This window comes from Catharus ustulatus, chromosome 3, assembly GCF_009819885.2.
Source record: "Catharus ustulatus isolate bCatUst1 chromosome 3, bCatUst1.pri.v2, whole genome shotgun sequence".
In the NCBI taxonomy this organism is placed as follows: domain Eukaryota; kingdom Metazoa; phylum Chordata; class Aves; order Passeriformes; family Turdidae; genus Catharus; species Catharus ustulatus.
Genome location: NC_046223.1, coordinates 31,742,007 through 31,760,889, shown reverse-complemented (window position 1 = coordinate 31,760,889; position 18,883 = coordinate 31,742,007). Strand labels below are relative to the sequence as shown.

The window sequence follows — 18,883 nt, the reverse complement described above, 5'->3', positions numbered from 1 at the left end:
ATGAAATTGAAAACTTGGTGAAAATTACCCATATAAGGGTATAAGAGATCCTGATTTTTAGATCAGGGATAGGTCCCAGCTTTGGGTTGGAGAGTAGGAATCATTGAGATTGATGTAAAGAAAGACTTTGTAAAGGAAAGGTAAATCCAGACATACCTGCAGCTTCAGTAACCTCCAGTTACTACTGACAGAAAAGATGGTGGTTTCCATAATAAAATTACCTGGTCCTTTTTTTTAAATCTATTTTTTGTAAGAACTTGTATTTAGCATCTTATGGATTTATAGTATTTGGCATGATGAGATTCAACAAATTAGAACTCTATTTTAAGGCTGATATTTTCCAAGAATGTTCTGTCAAAATCTCATTCTGTATTTTAGCATATGGATGAGGGAAAAATGTGGCTGCTGTGTTACTGGTGAGATGTCTCTTGCTGCTTGTGGGGATGAATTCCTTATGTGTGCTTTGTTTGTACATACGTATCAGTGTGGAGTAGTGCTCCTTTCTCCTGAGATGTGACTGTTGAGGCCAGATGTGCTTTTGGTGCACAGTCTGAGCAGGGCTTCTTGTGGCCTTGTTGGCTGGAGTAGGTCTAGATCTGAGAGCAGATGTTCTTCACTGATTTTGCCCCTCTTTACTGCTTGGCTGGAGCATGAGGAGCTTGGAGTATGATGAGGAAGTCTGAGGAATAGACTGGAGAGAAGGGAGATGAGAAGCTGGAGTTAGGATGCAGTTTTAATTATGGTGGTTTCAGGAAATGGCAACTCTGAGTAGGAGCTGAGAGAGAAATTGGAGAGTGTGGCAGGGAGGGAGGCAACAGTGCAAAGGTACAGCAGCAGCATAGAGATAAATGTTGCAGCAACAAGAAGGGTTGAAGGAATGAACCTGCAATGGAGAACCAAGGAGAGAAATGCAGTTAGAGGAGAGAAGAATGGTGTGTCTTCAGTCTTTAAAATGGATGAGATGCTTTATTTCATTTGTTCTGCTTTGAAGTATCCACATTATTTTGTGTAGATAGTGGCTAATTTTTGTGGAATTGTAGTTCTATGTATAGCTCTAAATGAAGTTTGATAGCTTGAGATCAATTTTATGATCTATTTTGCAGGTGTCTGTGCTGAAAGCTTCCTATCGTTCGGGATTTTTTGGATGATCTTTATAACTGTCTTGCGAGAGATGATAAATTTAGGATTATTTAATCAGTGGTTCTTTATACCATTATTTTTGCACATAACCAAATACCACTAATTCTCATGTTGCCAAGACTGGTAGTTTGCTTGCAGCACCTGGCATTTGTTTCAGCCTCCATGTTCTGGAACTTTTTATTTTGTGCAGAAGGCATCAACCAACCAGTGTTTATTTGCATGTGTACATCCCTCTCCCTCCTGGTTGTGCATATTTAACATACTAGTTATCTGTTGTCTTTTCTCAATTTTTTTTTTTTTTTGCTTGCTTTAGCTCAGCAAGCTTATGCTAATGATTTGTCTAATTTTTTCCTTTCTTTTTAGCTTGCTTTGAGGGGTTTTTTGTTTATTTTATAAGGCCTTGGAATATGGGCATAGTAAAATAGATCCGTTCCTCTGCCCTGGGAAGACTTTAGTTGTGTGGTTTGCAGCCTTTTAAGAGAACTTTACTGCAAGATTTATTTTTTTTTTTGCATCATTTTGATATTGCCTTATAGGATGGCTTCTATTAATTGCATTAGCTGATCCAATAATTTAAAAACACAAAACCTCTTAACAGCATTTTTACAAGTTTATTTTTGCATTAAACTTCCAATCACGTTTGTTGTTGCAATAAATGTATTCTGATCCACTTTTATTTATTCTGAACAAAACTTTTAATGGTACTTTTTGGTACCTTACCAAATGTTGACAAAGCTGTACCATTATCATAAATACTTGTTTTTTGTAGGTTGCCTTCTTTTATTGCATTAATTCACACATATTTTATAGTTCATAAACACTCTCTATTAAACCTGATGCCTACATGCATGTATGCACTTTAATGATTTTATTTTTGTTAGTTTATTTCAAAAAGTTATGTGAAGTGTCAGTGTTGTCTAGCATAGTTAATGGTAGCCCTTTCTTAATACAAGTTCCTCAAATTAAATGCTTGGAGGGTATAGCTCCTTTTAGGGTAATGCTCTGTTAAAAACAATTTTCTTTTCCAGAAAGCTATTTTAATTTTTGAGATACTAACTCATACCCAGTGATGTATAAATTTGTGACTTAAGGAATACTTTGATTTGGTATGGTCTTCTTTGCTTCCTTAATCTTTACTGGCCACCATTATGCAAGTAGTTTTTGATTCTGAAGCTGTGGTCTGTGATTATTTTCTTTTTCACAGACCTTACTCCTTCAGTATGAAGAATAGATTTGTGTGTGAGATGTAGTAAAGGGGGCTCTTCTCTGCAGGATCATTGCCTCATTAACTGGGGAAGTTTGTGTTGAGTGAGGCAAGATATTGCAGAGCTGGCAAGGATGATCTCTGCACTAGGAGAATGGCATATGCCCATGCAGAATAAATTTTGTGGCTGCATGATTTTCTTTTTGTATAAATGTGACTTTATTATGTTACCAAAATATGGTCTTTATTTTTTGTCATCTCTTTATGCATATGAGCTAATAGCCTTTAGTCTTCTGGGGAGCTGAATTGTTGGTAGTCCTTGAATGGACTATACAAATAAGAAAATGTGATATCTGGTATAGACTTGATTCAGTCTGCTTAAATATGGCTTGCATCTCATTGCAGTAAGAATGAGTAATTTCATATTAAGTTATCTCCCTCTGTTCTGTGTCCTGAATAAAATCATGGGTTCTGTTGTGAAAAAAATGACTGTATGTAGAAACAATGTTATTGGATGGAGCTAGACCTCATATAAGTAACTTTAGCTTAACACTTCCTAATTCTTGAATCTTTAGTGCTGCTGTGTTAATGTAATTTCAAAAGGAATGCTTTTAAATAAGAACTTACATGCAGGCAGTATTCCTTGGGTGATACCAAACAGCATCACCTCCATCTGCAGTGTCTGTGACTTTGTGCTTTTGATAGCACAGCAGAGGATTCTGGCACTGGGACATGCAGGGCTGTCTGTGCAGTCTGTGGCATGGCCTGTGCTTGGTTGGATCTTCCCTTGCACCATGTGAAGGTATCTTTTATGTCTGCATAAGTCATGTCGAGTGTCACTTCAAGTTCTGGTGCTTTGGGTGAGAGGTGGGGAAACAGACTCAAGCATCCCTATTGTGAATGTTCCTCATAACTAGCTGCTGGCTTGGAAGATCCAAGAACCCCTCCAGCCTTTTTCAATTAAAAAAACCCAAAGCATTGCAAGGAAGAAGAGTAACATGAGGAAAAAGAAAGTAAATGCTTTCGCACTTCTACCAAGAGACAGTGAGCTTGCACCCACCTAACAGCCACCTTTACATGGTACAAGGGAAGGTCCAAATGAGCAAGCACAGTCTTGGGTTTTTTTTCTTTTCGTTATTACAAAAGCAAAGAAGTTGAGATGACTAATATATTATGAGGGAAGAGGAATGGTGGGAAAGAATACTAAATAAAGTACCTGTAGTTAAACTGCCTGTTGAGGTAATATAATTTCAGATGATGTGGCGGTAAGCCCAGCACAAAGGAGCATTTTGATAAATGTGGTTCTTGGACAGTGGTGCAGGCTGGGGCTCTTCCAGCTCCCTGGAGGCTGCAGGATCAGGCTGTTCCCTTATGTCATGTTTTTAGCTGCAAGCTCCTAGGCATGAATCCTGGGTTTAGGATGCCTTTGCAGAAAGCAGCACCAGGGTTGGGGCTGAGTGACACTTAGTGGTAGCTTTTACAGCCAAGAGTGATTCCTTTTAGGAGAGCATTGCCCAAGTCACAGAAAGTGATAGCTCAACAGAACTGCTGATGGGAGTGCAACCTCCTGAGTTCTGTTAAGTTGTTCTCCCCATCAAAGGGCAGGTTGCTCATTTCAGGAATAAGCCAGTCTGTCTTGAAGACTGTAGTGATACTCTCTACTGCAGATTCCCTGCTTTATGGAGAAAATTGTTACCTTTTCCAAAGCAAGTCCCCTGGTGGAAGTAGAGAATGGATGTTAACAGAGGACAGGTCTATAATGCTTGACACAGAGCAGACAGACAAAACTGCAGTCTTGTTCTTCTCATTCTCTCCTCTCTCTGCCTGAATAGAATTGATTGGCTAGGACATGCTGTAATTTATTTTTACAATGAATAATGTTCCAGTTTATCCTCAGGGACAGTTGGGTGAGTAATGTCACACTGACCTTGACACCCTGATGTTGTAAAATGCAGATGAGGTTGGCTGTTTCAAATAGAGAAGACATTTGATTTTTTTATTTCTAGTAAGGAAAAGCCTGTGAGTTTTTTGCCCATGCTGTCCATAAGTAAAAGTATTCAGCTACTTCTGGGATTTGATTTACAGGTTCAGTAGATATATGTTATTTGCTTCAGTGCTAACTCTCTACCTTTTATCAGTTTACAGAGAATGAGTTTTGGGTATCAGTCCACGTTTTAACATGTAATTACAATGAAGTGTGATTGACACTCTTCAAATAAACTCCTGCCATTAAGCTACTGTTCCAAAGGTTTTTGCAACTTTTTGCACTTAAATTAAAAAGTAAATAAAATCAGATTCCCTATGCACTGGATGTGGATTTGTTTATTTTCAGAGGATGATAGCCAATTCTAGAATATAGTGGAATGGTTTGAAACATTGACTGTATGGTAACAAAACATAATAGCACAGGAAAAAGGTATTGCAGGATAGCAAGGAGGCAAGAACCACCCTGAAACTTTAAAAAAATATTGTTTGTCATTCTGGTCTGTTAGAACTGATGCTGGTCTGTGTATGCTTGGTGTTTTGACTGCATTAAAGGTGAGAGAGCCTGAGTCACTGCAGAATTCAGCCATGGACAAATGTGAATTGCCTCTGAGTAAACCACCTGCAAGCAAGAAGCTGAAATTGTTCAGCAGCTGCGGTGGAAGCTGTGTGGGTGCCTTCTTTCTGTCATGGCATACAGGTCACCTCCGAGCATGTCACTGTTAGTTTGCCTCAGTGTCTATTAATAACTGATATTCTTTTCAGCAGTGGCATCACATGAAAGTTGCAGGAAATGTGGTTCCCAGTGAGCTTTGGACCAGGGTCTCAGCAAAGACAGAATCTGTACACATGCTATCCCTTTATCTCTTTAGAAGGTTGAAGATTTCCACCACCTTAAGCCAAGACCAGAGAAAGTCATAAAAAGTATATGTGAAAAAATAGTTTTAAAACATTTTTAGGTAACTTTATTGCAAACCACGTGCTTTCCTCTGAGCAGTAAGAATGGTAAGACACTTGCAATTCTTGAGTCAAAACATTCCTGATTAAAGGCTAGTGTATTCCTTGAACTTTGTTAGAACTGCTTTCAGTAAGCAAAGAGGAATTTTGTAAATGAGAAGATCTAAAGTCTCCAGGGTTTTATTGGTTATTTTGGAGAAAGACCAGAGTAGATTTTCTGGTGTTTTCAAAGGCTTTACTCTGTCCCTTATGTCACTGAGGCAAGACTGGGGCAGAGCATTCAGCTCAGGTGAATCTCTTCTGAGCTGTCAGTCATTAGCAGTCTTTTTTTGTGTTTGGGCAGAGGCAGGTGGCTGCCTGTGACTGGGCCTGTTGCCCAGAAGAGTAGCTGGAGGCTGTTTGCCTTCTGCTTCTGGGAATGGAGAAAGCAGGAATGACCATGGGCTGATGCAGTTTGGGAGGGCTGTGTTTCAAAGGCACACCTCACACAATGTTTGAAGGTGCCTGCACCCCTGGGCTGGGTTTGTCTGGGAGACCCTGCATGGTGCTGGTGTTGGATGGGCCAAGCTGCAGGGCATGAAGGGTCTCATGTGTGTTGTGTTTATCCATTTCTAAGCCCTTCACAGCTCCACAGAGTGATGCTGTGTGGGTAATGGAAAGTCTGACACATTACTGAAAGCGTTCCATTATCACAACAGTGAGACTTTTCACATTTGAGAGTAACTGGCTGCCTGCAGTGCATCAGCCCTGTGTTATTTTCATGTCCTGCTTTCTGCACTCTCTCAACTCTCATGAGCATTGTCCCATGTATCAGCTAGAATCCCAATAGTACCTCAAAGTGGAAGTTTTCTATTTTTTCCATCTCATAAGCATTTTGGTTAATAAATTATTCCATAGACCAAATGTTTGCGCTTTCACATTGTGATGTGCAGTCTCATCTATTTGGAATTTGTTTGATTTATTCTTTTACATTTTAAATGCTCCTCCTGGGTACAGATAGCCCAGCTGGTCTTCAGTTGCCTCTGAGTCTTGCACTGATCACTCACTGTTTTTGCAATCAGTGAGTCTATGTGCCCAGCTGGCACGTGACTACCTAGAAGTCCGTAAGAACCATCCACTTTGAGCATTTGTGCCTCCTAGATGTGGCAGGAATGTTCCTGTCCAGTGTAATAGTATTATGTTATTTTTTTCTTCATATCTAAATGAATTGCCTTGTCTGTCTGATAGCCAATTCCATGTTTCGTTTACAGTAAACCTTTCAATTCTCTGATATATGCCAGGCTTCAGGATACACTAGATTTTCCTCTTCATTATTTAAAAAGTGTTATCAATAAAAAGAAAATTAAAGTGTGTCATGATGATTGGGAGAGAAAATATATATATTGAAGCTAAGCGTTCATCCCAATTAGACCTTGTCACTAAGAAATACTGGCAGAGGGGGGAAATTCACAGAGTTTCAGAAAAGATGAAATAATGATGAGGTTTGGGGTTTTTTGTTTGCTTGTTTTTTAATTAATTCTCCTTTAGCAGGAAGGGGTTTTTTTCCTTTTTTTTTTTTTCAGGAATATAGTCAAATCACTTGTTTTCAGATATTATTCCTCATAATAATTTTGTTTTGTAATACTTGGTTAGAGCTCATCTAATGGCAGTCAGACAAAATTTCCTAGTCCTGTGACCCTGTAGACTTACACCTCCTGCATTTCACATTCATTGTCTCCAAATATACAACATTTACTGATTCCTAGGGCTGCTTTTGCATGGGTGTTTTGAATGGCTTACTTCAAGTTGCCGACTACTAATCCTTAGGGGGAGTGGGAATGTTGTGTAAGATCCTTAATATTTTCATAGAATCATAGAGCAGTTGGGTTGGGAGAGACCTGAAAGATCATCTAGTTCACACCACCATGCCCTGGACTGGGATGTCTTCCACTAGGCCAGGTTGCTCAAAGTCCCATCCATCCTGATCTTTGAACTCTTCCAGGGATCATCCTTAGCCTCTCAGCATAATGTGTTGCAGTGACTCACCACCTTTACAATGAATTTATTTCTAATAGCTAATCTAGATTCTGCTCTCCAGCTTTCTTGTAGCCCCCATCAGCATCTGTAAGGGTGCTGTAAGATTTCCTTGGAGCCTTTTCTTCTCCAGAATATCCTGACCTAAGGAAGTGGTTGTCACTGGCAGTAGATAATGAGAGCAGGTGCAGTTAGTGGCTGTGAATGTGTGTTGCAGCTGCTGTACCTAATCTCTCCTTCTGTTCTCATGTGAACAGATACCCTTAATAATAAGAAAAAACCTCCACAAGCATAACTTAATTTTTATATCATCTTTGTATTATCTCTTACTGGTATATTCAGTATAGCAATTACAAAACCTGCACCTTCTTTTCTGCCTACCAGAACCATTATCAGGTACCATTTAGTATACCCATTAAAAATGGCTTATTAGAATATTAATGTCTATATTGTTTTTATTAAAACATTTATTACTTAGAGTGCCTACTACTTGTCTGCTGCTGACAATTATCAAACAGATTACCAGTTGTCAGCTAACATGCAAATAACCTCCTGGGTTGTTGGAATTTCAAATAAGTTTTAAAGTTTTCCCATTGAATGGAAATGCTAAATTCTAATGATTCTAATTTGCAGTAATGAGCGAGTTGACAACAAGATGAGGTTGCAGCAGGCAAGGCTGGGTTTGAGCAAAAGCTGTAATTGGGAGGTATTTCAATGCCCCTGTAGAACTGAATCCTAACTCAGCTTCTTATACCCCAGAATACTGTAAGTCTATTTTTCCAAGCATCGTCTGGGTAGAGGCTAACCCTGGTTGAGGGGCTGACCCAGCATTGCTTTTTGAGGGGTAGCTTTGTTACGTAGAGTAGGTTAGGTTACTGGGTCAAAAACATGATTAGTGAGAAATTTTCTTTGCAAAGCAGCTCATACAAGGACACTTCCAGGTTGCTTATGTGTACAACTGTTTAAGTTGTTAGATTTCCCCAGTACTCCAGACCCTACAGAGGGAGTTTCTTGTCATACACTATGACTGAGTGGTGCTTTCCCTTTGCACTTTTTCTTTTGGAGCTTCAGTCTGACATAATTTTGTTAGGAGCCATTTCAATGTACTTGCTTTTACAAGATCAAGCAGCTAACTGCTCCAGAAAGGTATTTACTTTATTGCTAATTTTGTTATTTAAACATGTAGACAGAGGGAATAGAAAGAGCACATAGGTAGTTTATGAAAAGATTGATGGCTTCATTTTTTAGCACAGATGTTTGTATAAGCATTTACATTTTGGGAAGCTTGTGTTAGTGTACCTGCTCTGAGGTTTCTCTGGGTCTGCGTGCGTTCAGAAAAGCAAAAAAGCACATTTAGTCTTTCTGCACCTTCTTTTCCATGTAAAATCTGTAGCTGAAGCTTAACATTCCTACAATTTGTATGCTTCAAAATCTGATATTCTAGTGAGCTGGAATTTTATGCATGTTGTAGAATCCGCACAAAAATGGCAGCTATTATTTCAGCCTCTTGTTACTGTGGAACAGCCAGCAACTGTCCTGGAACATGTCCTGGTGCCCTCTGATACCTGGGCAGGTGCTCCAGGGCCCTGAGCACAAGGAGCAGAGTGTTGGGAGCAGGCAGGGAGCAGGTGCAGCACTTCCCCTGCCGTGCTGCAGCTGCCCCCTCCAGCCAGGAGGGTTATGTGGAGATGGTCTGTGAGCTTGCCCTCGTTCGAGCAGGCTCTCCTCCCGCTCACCCTGTGGCTCACTTTGCTCCTGGCAGTGCTGCATGGACAGGTGTACCGCTTCTGCACCTTGGAGGGGACCTGGCTGCTGAAGGAGAATTCGACCCTGCCCTGGAGGAACCTGTCTGAGTGTGAGCCCTCTGACCAGGTAAGAGTTTTTCCCATTTCCCCCCCACCCCCTTGCTGCTGTTGTTTAGGACAAAGCAGAAGAGAGGGGGAAAAAAATAGTTGTTGATGTGCACGCATTTTTGTCCTGTCAAAGTAATCTTGACTGCCTCAGGTCAGTGAGCCTAATGGTAAGGGACATCAGGTCTCTCTCCTTCAACAAAGGGAAGATGGAGGGTAGAGGAGAGCACGTTTAAATGTACGTGAGAGCCAGGAGAAGTGACTCAGGTCATCCCAGCTGTGGTGCAGTGCAAGGAGCTCAACTGCAGGAGCAACCTACAGTTATTCCTTTGCCTTTTTTCCATTGTCACGTCATTGTAATAGAGACCATTTGCTCTGTCTTGTTAGCAGCTATTAAGGTGATTAAGATGAACTGAACTGAAGGATATTTGCTTTTCCACCTTTGGGCATGGGGCAGTCCCTGCCCTTTTTTTTATTGTTGTTTAAAGTTTTTTTTTTCTTTATACCTTCATTTTCTGTGGGCGATGGAATTAGGCTGGTCAGTGCTATTTTCTTGCCCTCGTGCTTTTTGCTCTGCAGGGAGCTGAGATGCCTGGCACTCAATGAAGGAGAGCACAGGGATTTTGAGAGGATTTTTGACAGCCATTGGCGTCAGCCAGTGCACTGTGTGCGTTCCCATGACACGTGATACCACTACTACTGTGAACCTCCAAGGGTGATGCTTTTCCTCACAGAAATTATGTGCACACTCTCTGTCCTGGTATACTGGGAACCAGTGCATTACCTATTCCAAACAGTTTAAATTTATGAAAACCCCAAGAGCTGCAGAATCTATGCCCTCTGTAGTTTCCATTGCTCAGTGCCTCATTCTTCAGAAGAAATAGACTAGGAGGAGATGGGAAAAGAGATAGTTTCTGTTCTCCAAATATGTGAATTTTAACCTTTTTGTTTGACTTGCAGCCTTATTCCTTGTCCCTTTTGTGTTCTGTGCTGTACCACCAGAACACATTGTCTTAACACTACATGTAAGCCTGGTAGTTTGACTTTTCCTTGTTGGCCATTGTGATTTCTTCCAGAGCTGTGTTGGGACATGCCAATGAGTAAGATACCTAATGCTAACACTTGTTCATTTGGCACCTGCCTCCAATTTTTCATGAACTGATCTGGAATCTGAAACCTTTGTATGTGGTGTCACTCCCTGAAATGTGAACAGCCAAGTTTGGTTTTCCAGCTAATGTATATAGAGCCCCATAGTAACTTTGGTTTATGCATCTGGCATGTGGGAATAAGTTGTTTTATAAGTTTGTTGTGTGTTATATTACAAATGTAACTAAAAAAATTCCAAAGTGTTAGTGGATCTTTATAAATTTAGGTGTACAGTGTCATTTTCATCTGTGTACGTGTTTTAATTGTCAGGTTTGAGTTGTTTGCTTGAGCTTTGATACTGAAGAGATTTTTCCTTTTCATAAGGCAGTTTTTGTTGCATTCCCTTTAAAGTATTAAGCTAGCAAATCTGAGGTACAGCCTGTATGTTCACCTTAAATCCTCCTGGCTGTGCAAAGTGCATCTGAATAACTGTGCCTAATTTTTGAAGTACAAGGAATGTATTCCTTTGTACAGCATAGGTCTCTGGAGTCGATTGCAGACTTAGCAACTGGAAGAAGGGAAATAAAATCCCTGAGTCTGTTTAGACAAAGATTTGTGCTTAGAGATGAGCTACAGCAGTGAATATGAATGAGCCTTGAAAGCTGAGCAACAAGACTCTTAAAATTCAGAGCTACCTGTACTTTTTCAAGTAATTCTCTTCTCTATACGGATTTTGGCCAGAATTTTCAAGCTAGGATCTCAATAATCATGTTTTCAGTGACTCTGAAGAGAGCCCCCACTGCTCTGATCTGCAGCAGGTTGCTCCCTGTCAAACAATGCAGTAACACCCAGGTCACGAGATGCTGTTGGGCTGTGGTTTGTTACCAGGAGCTTGCATAGCTGAGGCAGAAGGCAGATTATTTGGGGGCAGGAATGGGTTTAGCTATGTGAATGCAAGGCATACTTTGCCTCCAAATCATCAAATAGGACCTGGACTATTGCACTTTGAAGTGTAGATGAGGACCCCCCTCATTGCAGTAAGGAGACTTTCTTGAAGTGCCCAAGTCTGAAAATATTAGGTCTTCCATTTTTGCTTCAGGTCTGAGTTGTATCTGTGCTTCCTGCCATCAGTTTTAAGACTTGCTTGTGTGGTAATTCATGTCTCTCCAACTTGATTATGAAATAATGTCACATTATCTATTTTTCTAGCCAGGCTGCAAAACCCAACTATTTGAGCGAACACCTGGGAGCAGCTGAGGAATTAAGATTAAATTTTTATTTCTTTAGAGCATATGGAAAGTGGAAGACTGATTTGACATGTGCATTTAAACTTGAAAGTAGGGGAATGATTTCTGGTTATCATTAAGAAAGTGAGAAAGTAGCTGGGAGAAAAGAACTAAAGGCCATGAGCTCTTTGCCCCCTCCACTTTTTTGTTTTTCTTTTCTTCTTTATATGCTCTCAGGATGCACCAGAAGAACAACTCCTGAATTTGTCCATCATATACACCATTGGATATGCTCTTTCCTTCTCTGCCCTTGTAATAGCAACTGCCATTCTTCTTGGATTCAGGTAACTGGTGAAGCTTTGAAGAGAGTGGACTAAAGGTTTTATGTTTTTCTATATGACAATATCATACTTTGACAGAAACATTTGATAATTTTTTCCCTCCTTCCATCATGTCATTGTCTCTCTATCTCTTGTACTTCTGTGTTCCTTCCTAAAATAATTCCTTCTCAAAATGCAAGTAAAATTGCCAAAATTTTGCAGTTACCCCTGTGGAACAGGTACTTTTTAATAAATTGGAATATTTTGTTAGGCAATTTTTTTACTTCCATGAAATTTTCACTGGAAGAGGTGGTAAGAGAGAGATGCAAGTGTTCCTTTATGGTCTTGCCTTGCAGATGAAGCACAAGTCTGAGATGGGCAAGGACATTTAGGAGAAAGATTTTCATCTTGCTTTGCTTGGAGTTACCCAGAGCATAAATCTCTGGCCTATATCCCAGCCCTTACATGCAAGATGTGCAGAAATGGATTTTTGACAAAATTTTTATTTTTGGAGGACTTTCAGAAATTGTTGTTTCTTTTGCAATATGAAGAGAGTCTAATTTTCAACTTGAAAAGTTTGTGAAATAAATTGCTGTCAGCTTGCCATAGTGACATACTGAGTTCATCTAGGTTTGCACCTACAAATTAAACAAAACATAAAAATTTAAACACTCTTGGTTGCACATGCCAAAGATGCACTCTGTGTGTTTGGTTAAAAAATAAAAGACAAAAACCCCCACCCGACCAAAACACAACTTTGGATTCTAAAAGAGATCCTTTTTTTCCCCTGCTCTGTAAATGTGAGAGATGTTTTGATTCCAGCCAGACTTTACTTCAGTTTGGGGGTGCTGAGCACAGGAGACTGATACTTAGAAAACACAAAGATGAGATTCTGTTCTGTTGTGGGAAGGAAGTCCCTCTTCCATGAAGCTGATCCCTACAGCCAGGTCCCATCCCTCTTATGTCCTAATGAGACTGCCTCCCAAAAAAGTATAATGTTCTGTGTCCTAGTACTCCTATTTGAAATCAAGTCAGGAGCCTACAGTGCTCTGATCCTTATGGAACTTCCTTCCCTGACTGAAGAATTATAATTGCCAGTTATTTGTCATTTGGTCTGGTGTCTCCACTACATTTTTAGCAAGGCAGTCCCTTTCCTTTCTTTCCTTATTTATTTACAAAGATCAGTCATGTCTTTTAACTTCTAATTACCTAAACTAAAATGAGGCAAGCCTTCTCACATTGAACCATACTTTTTTTAGTACTGTATTATCTTTTCCCCTTCCAGTGGAGAAGCATACGTGGACAATATCAGAGAAGTGTTAAAAAGACTGCAGAAATCCAGAGATAATGCTCACCCTCTGTGAATGCCATGTGATAATTATGATTTGTATGTGTTGTACCTGTGCAACTTGGGAACCTTTCTGAAAAAGCACCAGATGGTCTTGAAGTCTCCAAATGTCTCCCAGGATAACTGTTGTCTCCTTATTTCACCTACCAATGACACTTTTTGAGTAATCTAGCAGCCCAGATGTAAAGGTTACAGAGCACAAGCATGTACTTTTTGAAGGAAGGAAGAAAGGATGCTTTCTGGCAGGGGACAAAGAGCGAGTTTGTCACCAAGGACTGGTATGAGAGAGGGAATTTTGATGCCCTCACTTTTTGGGGTGATGCTTTAGCATTTTTCCCTTCCACTATGAAGCAGGGACTGGAAAAGTGTACACAAGTGTGTGCTTCTCATTTTGAAAGTGAGGTTCCCAGGAACATCAGAGGTGCCAAGAGTCTTGTTAAAACTATGCTATCAATCCACTTTGTGTTCACCTGTCGAAGTTGTTCACCAGGGGGCAACTAGGTCCTGGATCTCATAAAATAAGGAACTTATCCCTCTGTGATTTGCAGTTTCTGGATTCTGACTGGAATCTCTGCTCATGTCCCCAGAGCAGCTCAGCCTCAACAAATAGGGATCAAAATCTAATTCAATGACATTCAAATACTGATGGACCTCTTAGAGTTCTTGGATTACAGAATTGCCTTTGTATTTGTCTTTAAAGGTGATACAGCAGAGGAAACAGTATCTCTCTAGAGTCTATTTTGCGTCCTCCCCAAAAAATGGAAGGAAAGTCTGTAATTTCAGTGGTAGAAGCTGAATTAGGCCCATAACCTCATGACTGAAACAATTTGAATAACTTGCATTGCCTGTGGCAAAAATACTCAGTAACTACTTGCAACCTATTTTCTTCAATTGCCTAATTTACATAACTATTTCAATCAGATCGAAATGTGTAGCAGTTCTGAAGGGTAGCAACAAACAAATATTGAGTTTAAGGAACAGAAATATTAATAATAGGTAAGTTTTGAAACAAATTGTAATTTAGAAGTGATACACAAAATTTATCTGACCTATAGCAAACAAGTTGTTCTTCAGTGCAAACCTCTAACTTTCAGACCAAGTCAATTTTTCTACCAAAATTTATAGAGCTGTAAAACCCAGACATTTAAAGTATAAGTTTTACTTATACTGCACAAGTTTTGCTGGAATAATTGCTCATTACCATATGTTATGTCTGTCTTTTAGCACCTTAAAAATCATACCCAGTCTAACTTCCTTTGAGGTAACGTGTGTACCCTTGCAGAGCTGGGAGAAAAATGTTTGTGAATAAGGCTGGTAAAATATTGGCAGTGCTCTGCAATTGGATGACATTTACATGACTGCAGTTTCTTTTTCTATCCCTTAACATGCTTTTTTTTGACAAGTAGCAATTTTATTGTCTTTGCAGCTGGGTGCTGAAATTCAAGAGGATTTTTCCCTTGTTTTTTGTTTTCAATTCTGAATGCAGAGGTGAAAAATCTGTTCCTTTTACTTCTACAGAAAGCATTTACAATTCTTCCAGAAGGCAATTTGAATACAAATTTTTCTCTTGTTGTCAAAGGGTGATTTGCAGGTGGATGTTTTTTCATTGTGGGTTTGAGCACAGCCAGAAGCTGCACTGCACACCAGTCCTGAGCTTTGCCAAGGTAAACTTGCGCAGTGACATTGGGGTCAATTCGAAGCAATTAGCTTCAGCATTATGTGGAACTTGACTTTTTTAGTCCTTTCAGATAAGGCTGCTGAGAATGACTTCATTTTTACACTTTTTAAGCTTTTGAAATATTTTTTTCTTAACGCACCTATCTTCTTCCTTTCCCCAAATTTTGGCTCTAAGGGCTGAAGTTTTGAATGTGTTTTCCTTGATAGTATTTTCTTCCCAAAGACAGTGTGAAATCCCTACAGCCATTCTCAAGTGATGGGATTTCCTCTGATACCTCCTGATTTCTTACAGGGCTCATTGTTCCCTTTCTCAGTCCTGTGTCTGATGTTGCCTCTTTTATGTAGGTAGTGGATTGTGACTATACTTTTCTTTTTACAGACATCTGCACTGCACAAGGAATTACATTCACCTGAACCTCTTCACCTCTTTTATCCTCCGGGCTATATCTGTTTTCATTAAAGACTCGGTGGTGAAGTGGATGTACAGCACAGCCACACAAGAGTACCAGTGGGAAGGACTTATAGCCTTCCAGGTAAGGGCAGACACTGTGGCTGTTCTCAGGATATTGGAGTCATCACTGTGGTGTGTCTGCATGACAGTAGGTAGTTTAATTCTTTAGTTTGTCATATTTCTCTGCCTGTGGGAAGTTTGTCCCCACTAGACAGAGGAACAAGAAGCTGATCTTTTTGCATACATACATATATGTACACAAACCAATGGCCATATCTATGCTGCAGTTTAATTTCTTTCTAGCAGTGACAGGAGGACATTTATTTTCCTAAGCCAGAACTTTTTGTGATAGAACTGTCCATCTAGTCAGCTGCTTGTCCACCAGCTACCTTGGTTGCTCTTGGGCATCTCTATATAATCTCTTGATGATAGGAAAAAAAGGAAGCATCTGATTAAAATGCAAGTTTGAAAGCAGTTAGAAAAGCTTTGGAGGAATAGGCTAATTAAATACTTCTAATTGATGAGAGAGGATATATAACTCCTTTGTAAATAATGATGAAAGCGTTCCCTTCCCCATTTGGATTTGGAATGCAAAATGTACTTGAAACCTCAAAGCAAGGTAGCTTTATTATCTGTATAGCTCTTGTGGCTCTAAAACACGGGTGCAGCATTTGCTGCTGCAGTACAGGGATGGAGTGGTACAGGCAAACGCTCCTGATGCATCCTTAGTGCCCATCCTTTTCTGACACTGCCTAAGGCAGAAGTGCTAAGAAGACTTAGTGAATCTCGTATGATGGTTGATTTTTTTTTTCTCATCTGCAATTTATCAGTTGTCAGAAAATAACATTGTAAAGCACATCTTAAATGGTGTGGAAATGTTCATATTGGATTGTCAGTCATTTCCTCTTCCCAAAAAGTGTAGACTTTATGATTTTACACACTGTTTACTCAATAGTGGTTTCATCAGGTCTGACGGATACATTAATTAAGTAATCAGGTTCCATACTTATCTAAAGCCCTACTGATCATCTTTGTAATTTACCAGCTATGAGAGAATTTGCACTTAAATAGGGTGCACTGGGCAACATTGCTATTCTGTGAAAATATCCTTTGCTTTGGCAAATAGTCAACCTTATGGCATCCACTTTTTTCTTTTTAATAGAGAAATTCTCAACTGCAATACAGAGTGTTCAGGAAAGTGAAAGATTCACTGACTGTGGTTGATATAGTACCTTTCACTTGTTCTTTTCATCTTTATTCATACTTTTCAAAATAAAATCTATTGCTTATTGAGGAGGAAATACAGAACATGTCCTTTTTTTTTAGGAGTAATGTTGTTGAAAACATCTGTCTGCTGCGCATAGCACCTATTACTGGCTTCTGTCCATTCAGCAATAACATACGTGATTAGTTTAACAAGCTCTTTTTTTGAGAAGCAAAGAGAAGTAATCTTTTGAGTTGGTATCCTTTTATTCTCAGTCTCAGTTGCGTTACTTTGGGCTGTGCTTTTTTTCTGTCACAGGAATCACTCAGCTGCCGTTTGGTCTTTGTGATGATGCAGTATTGTGTGGCTGCAAACTACTACTGGCTGCTGGTGGAAGGCATGTACCTGTACACATTGCTGGTACTTTCAGTCTTCTCCGAGCAGAGGATTTTCCGCCTTTATCTCTGCATTGGCTGGGGTGAGTTGGTTTTTCTGTTTGTCCTCCTGTGCCTGCACTGACAGAGGAACAACTGGAAAACTTGTGTGCCTGTGCTAATACTTCCCAGTTCAAGTCCTGCACTCTGCATTCCATTTTTGTTCCCAATCCCTTACCTTTGGGCTGGAGGGTGTGGGCACAGCTCCTGGATGCTTATGGCACAGAGGTTGTGGGACACTGCAGAAACTCACCAAACCAGTGGCAAACTACTTTTCCTGCTTCTCAGGACAAATTACGTATGGGTGATTCCAACTGGGTGTGGACTTTTCTGGACTGCCCTGCTTCACCTCCTGAAAGTTTCTCATTGCATTTAAAGACATGTTAACTGCTTGTGGTGCGAAATAGCAATGGTGCTTTGCTTCTAGGCAAGGACAACAGTAGAGAAATTCTGACAGCGTGAGAGGGAGTGATGCAAAGGGACTGATGAACAAGGGGCTGCTAGCAGGGAGGTGTCAGGTTGGCTAAGTGAGCAGAGCAGGTCACAGAGGTATTGTCTGGGAAAAAAGGGTCAAGGGTGCACGTGCCATGGGCATGTGTGTGTTTGGAATCAAGGACTGTGCCTTGAAATCAGGTGGTCGAGCAAGAGTCACCTTCTGTAGAAAGGCTAAAGCTTTGATTCTTTCAATGTATACTTCACCTGAAAACACATTACAATTTGGGATTAATCCTATTTTTTGGGGTGATCTTGCATGTAGTTTTATTGCATTCTCTCCCTTCTCTACCCTCCCGCTTTGGTGGAGTCAGGCCATCTTTTGGAAAGATGAAAATAAATTCAAGTAAATGCTACAAGTGCTTTCATAGATGCTAGTTAGAACATTTAAATTGCTTTGATTCTATTCATCTCTCTATGGATTTCAATGGTGAATATTTTAGCAAATTAGTTCACTGGAAAAATGCACATAAATGGCATATTATTGTGAATTACCCAATTCTACAAAAATGTGATATATAAGGAGAAAAGGTTTTCTGGCAGATTAATAGGAATAAATAATTAATGCAAATAATAGCAGTTTCCTGCTGGAGACTTTTATTTAAAGTTCTCTATTTTCCATATTCTTTCATGTCAGGCATGCAGCAAAAGCAGCACCATTTTGTTTAACATTTGAACTATGTGTTTTAATTAATTAGACCCTCAATTTAATTTTAAAAAAAGGGGAGGGGGAGCTATCCTGAAGCATTGACTGAGGTCATTAAAGGAAATGGAAAAGAAATTAGAACAAAAATTATATCTAGTCAAATCCCGAGGGGATTGTGTTGTTTTATAAGAAAGTGTAAGGTTGCTTTTGGTCCAAATCACTTCTATTTAGAGTTTGTCTCCTGCAAATGCAGAAGGCAGAAAGAGTTGATATTATTTTGGTTTTGTTCTTCCTTTACAAAGATGGTTTTGCTATTATATATTGAATTTCTAGATGAGTTTGTGAAAATGAGCAGCAATGCAAGAACTTGGCACTAGATACATGGGTTTCATCCAAGCTTCCTAGAAAAGCTCTGTCCATGCCATTTAATTGTTTTCTGTACAGTTTCTTGCTCTTCCATATGTATCTGCATGCGCAAACCTTGCCAATGATTCTCCACCTTCAAATGCAGAAGCATCTGCTATTTCAGTGCTCCCAGGTTAGTTATATCAGATAAGCTTCACCTCTAACCAGTGGAAATGTACAAAGATTTTTCCCTTTCTTTCTGCTTCACTGGTGATTCCATTTCTTGGGTGCTCAAGTCCCTCACCAGGTGACTTTCTGCTATATGCAATGCTCAGAAGATTTTTATTTAATTTGATTTTTGAGCTGTATGATAGCCTCAGTGTAATGCTGAGGCTTCAAAGAGAGACAGTAGGTTCCTATTTGAACTGTTATCCTGCTCTTTGAAATAGTTAATCAACTGTAAAAATAAAGCTGGAACAAAAACCTAATATTTATTTTATTGCCAGA

At 39.7% G+C, this 18,883-nt stretch overlaps 1 protein-coding gene across 3 annotated transcripts in view; it reads left to right on the top strand.

The window, feature by feature from the left end:
* The window catches only part of GLP1R (glucagon like peptide 1 receptor), an 81,600-nt gene that overhangs the window by 41,304 nt on the left and 21,413 nt on the right, over window positions 1-18,883 (top strand). For all 3 annotated transcript variants that reach the window (XM_033055950.2, XM_033055949.2, XM_033055951.2), the window contains exons 4-7: window positions 9,060-9,169; window positions 11,697-11,803; window positions 15,184-15,337; window positions 16,778-16,937. In XM_033055950.2, coding sequence (XP_032911841.1) covers window positions 9,060-9,169; window positions 11,697-11,803; window positions 15,184-15,337; window positions 16,778-16,937 — 531 coding nt within the window. The remainder of the gene's footprint in view (window positions 1-9,059; window positions 9,170-11,696; window positions 11,804-15,183; window positions 15,338-16,777; window positions 16,938-18,883) is intronic.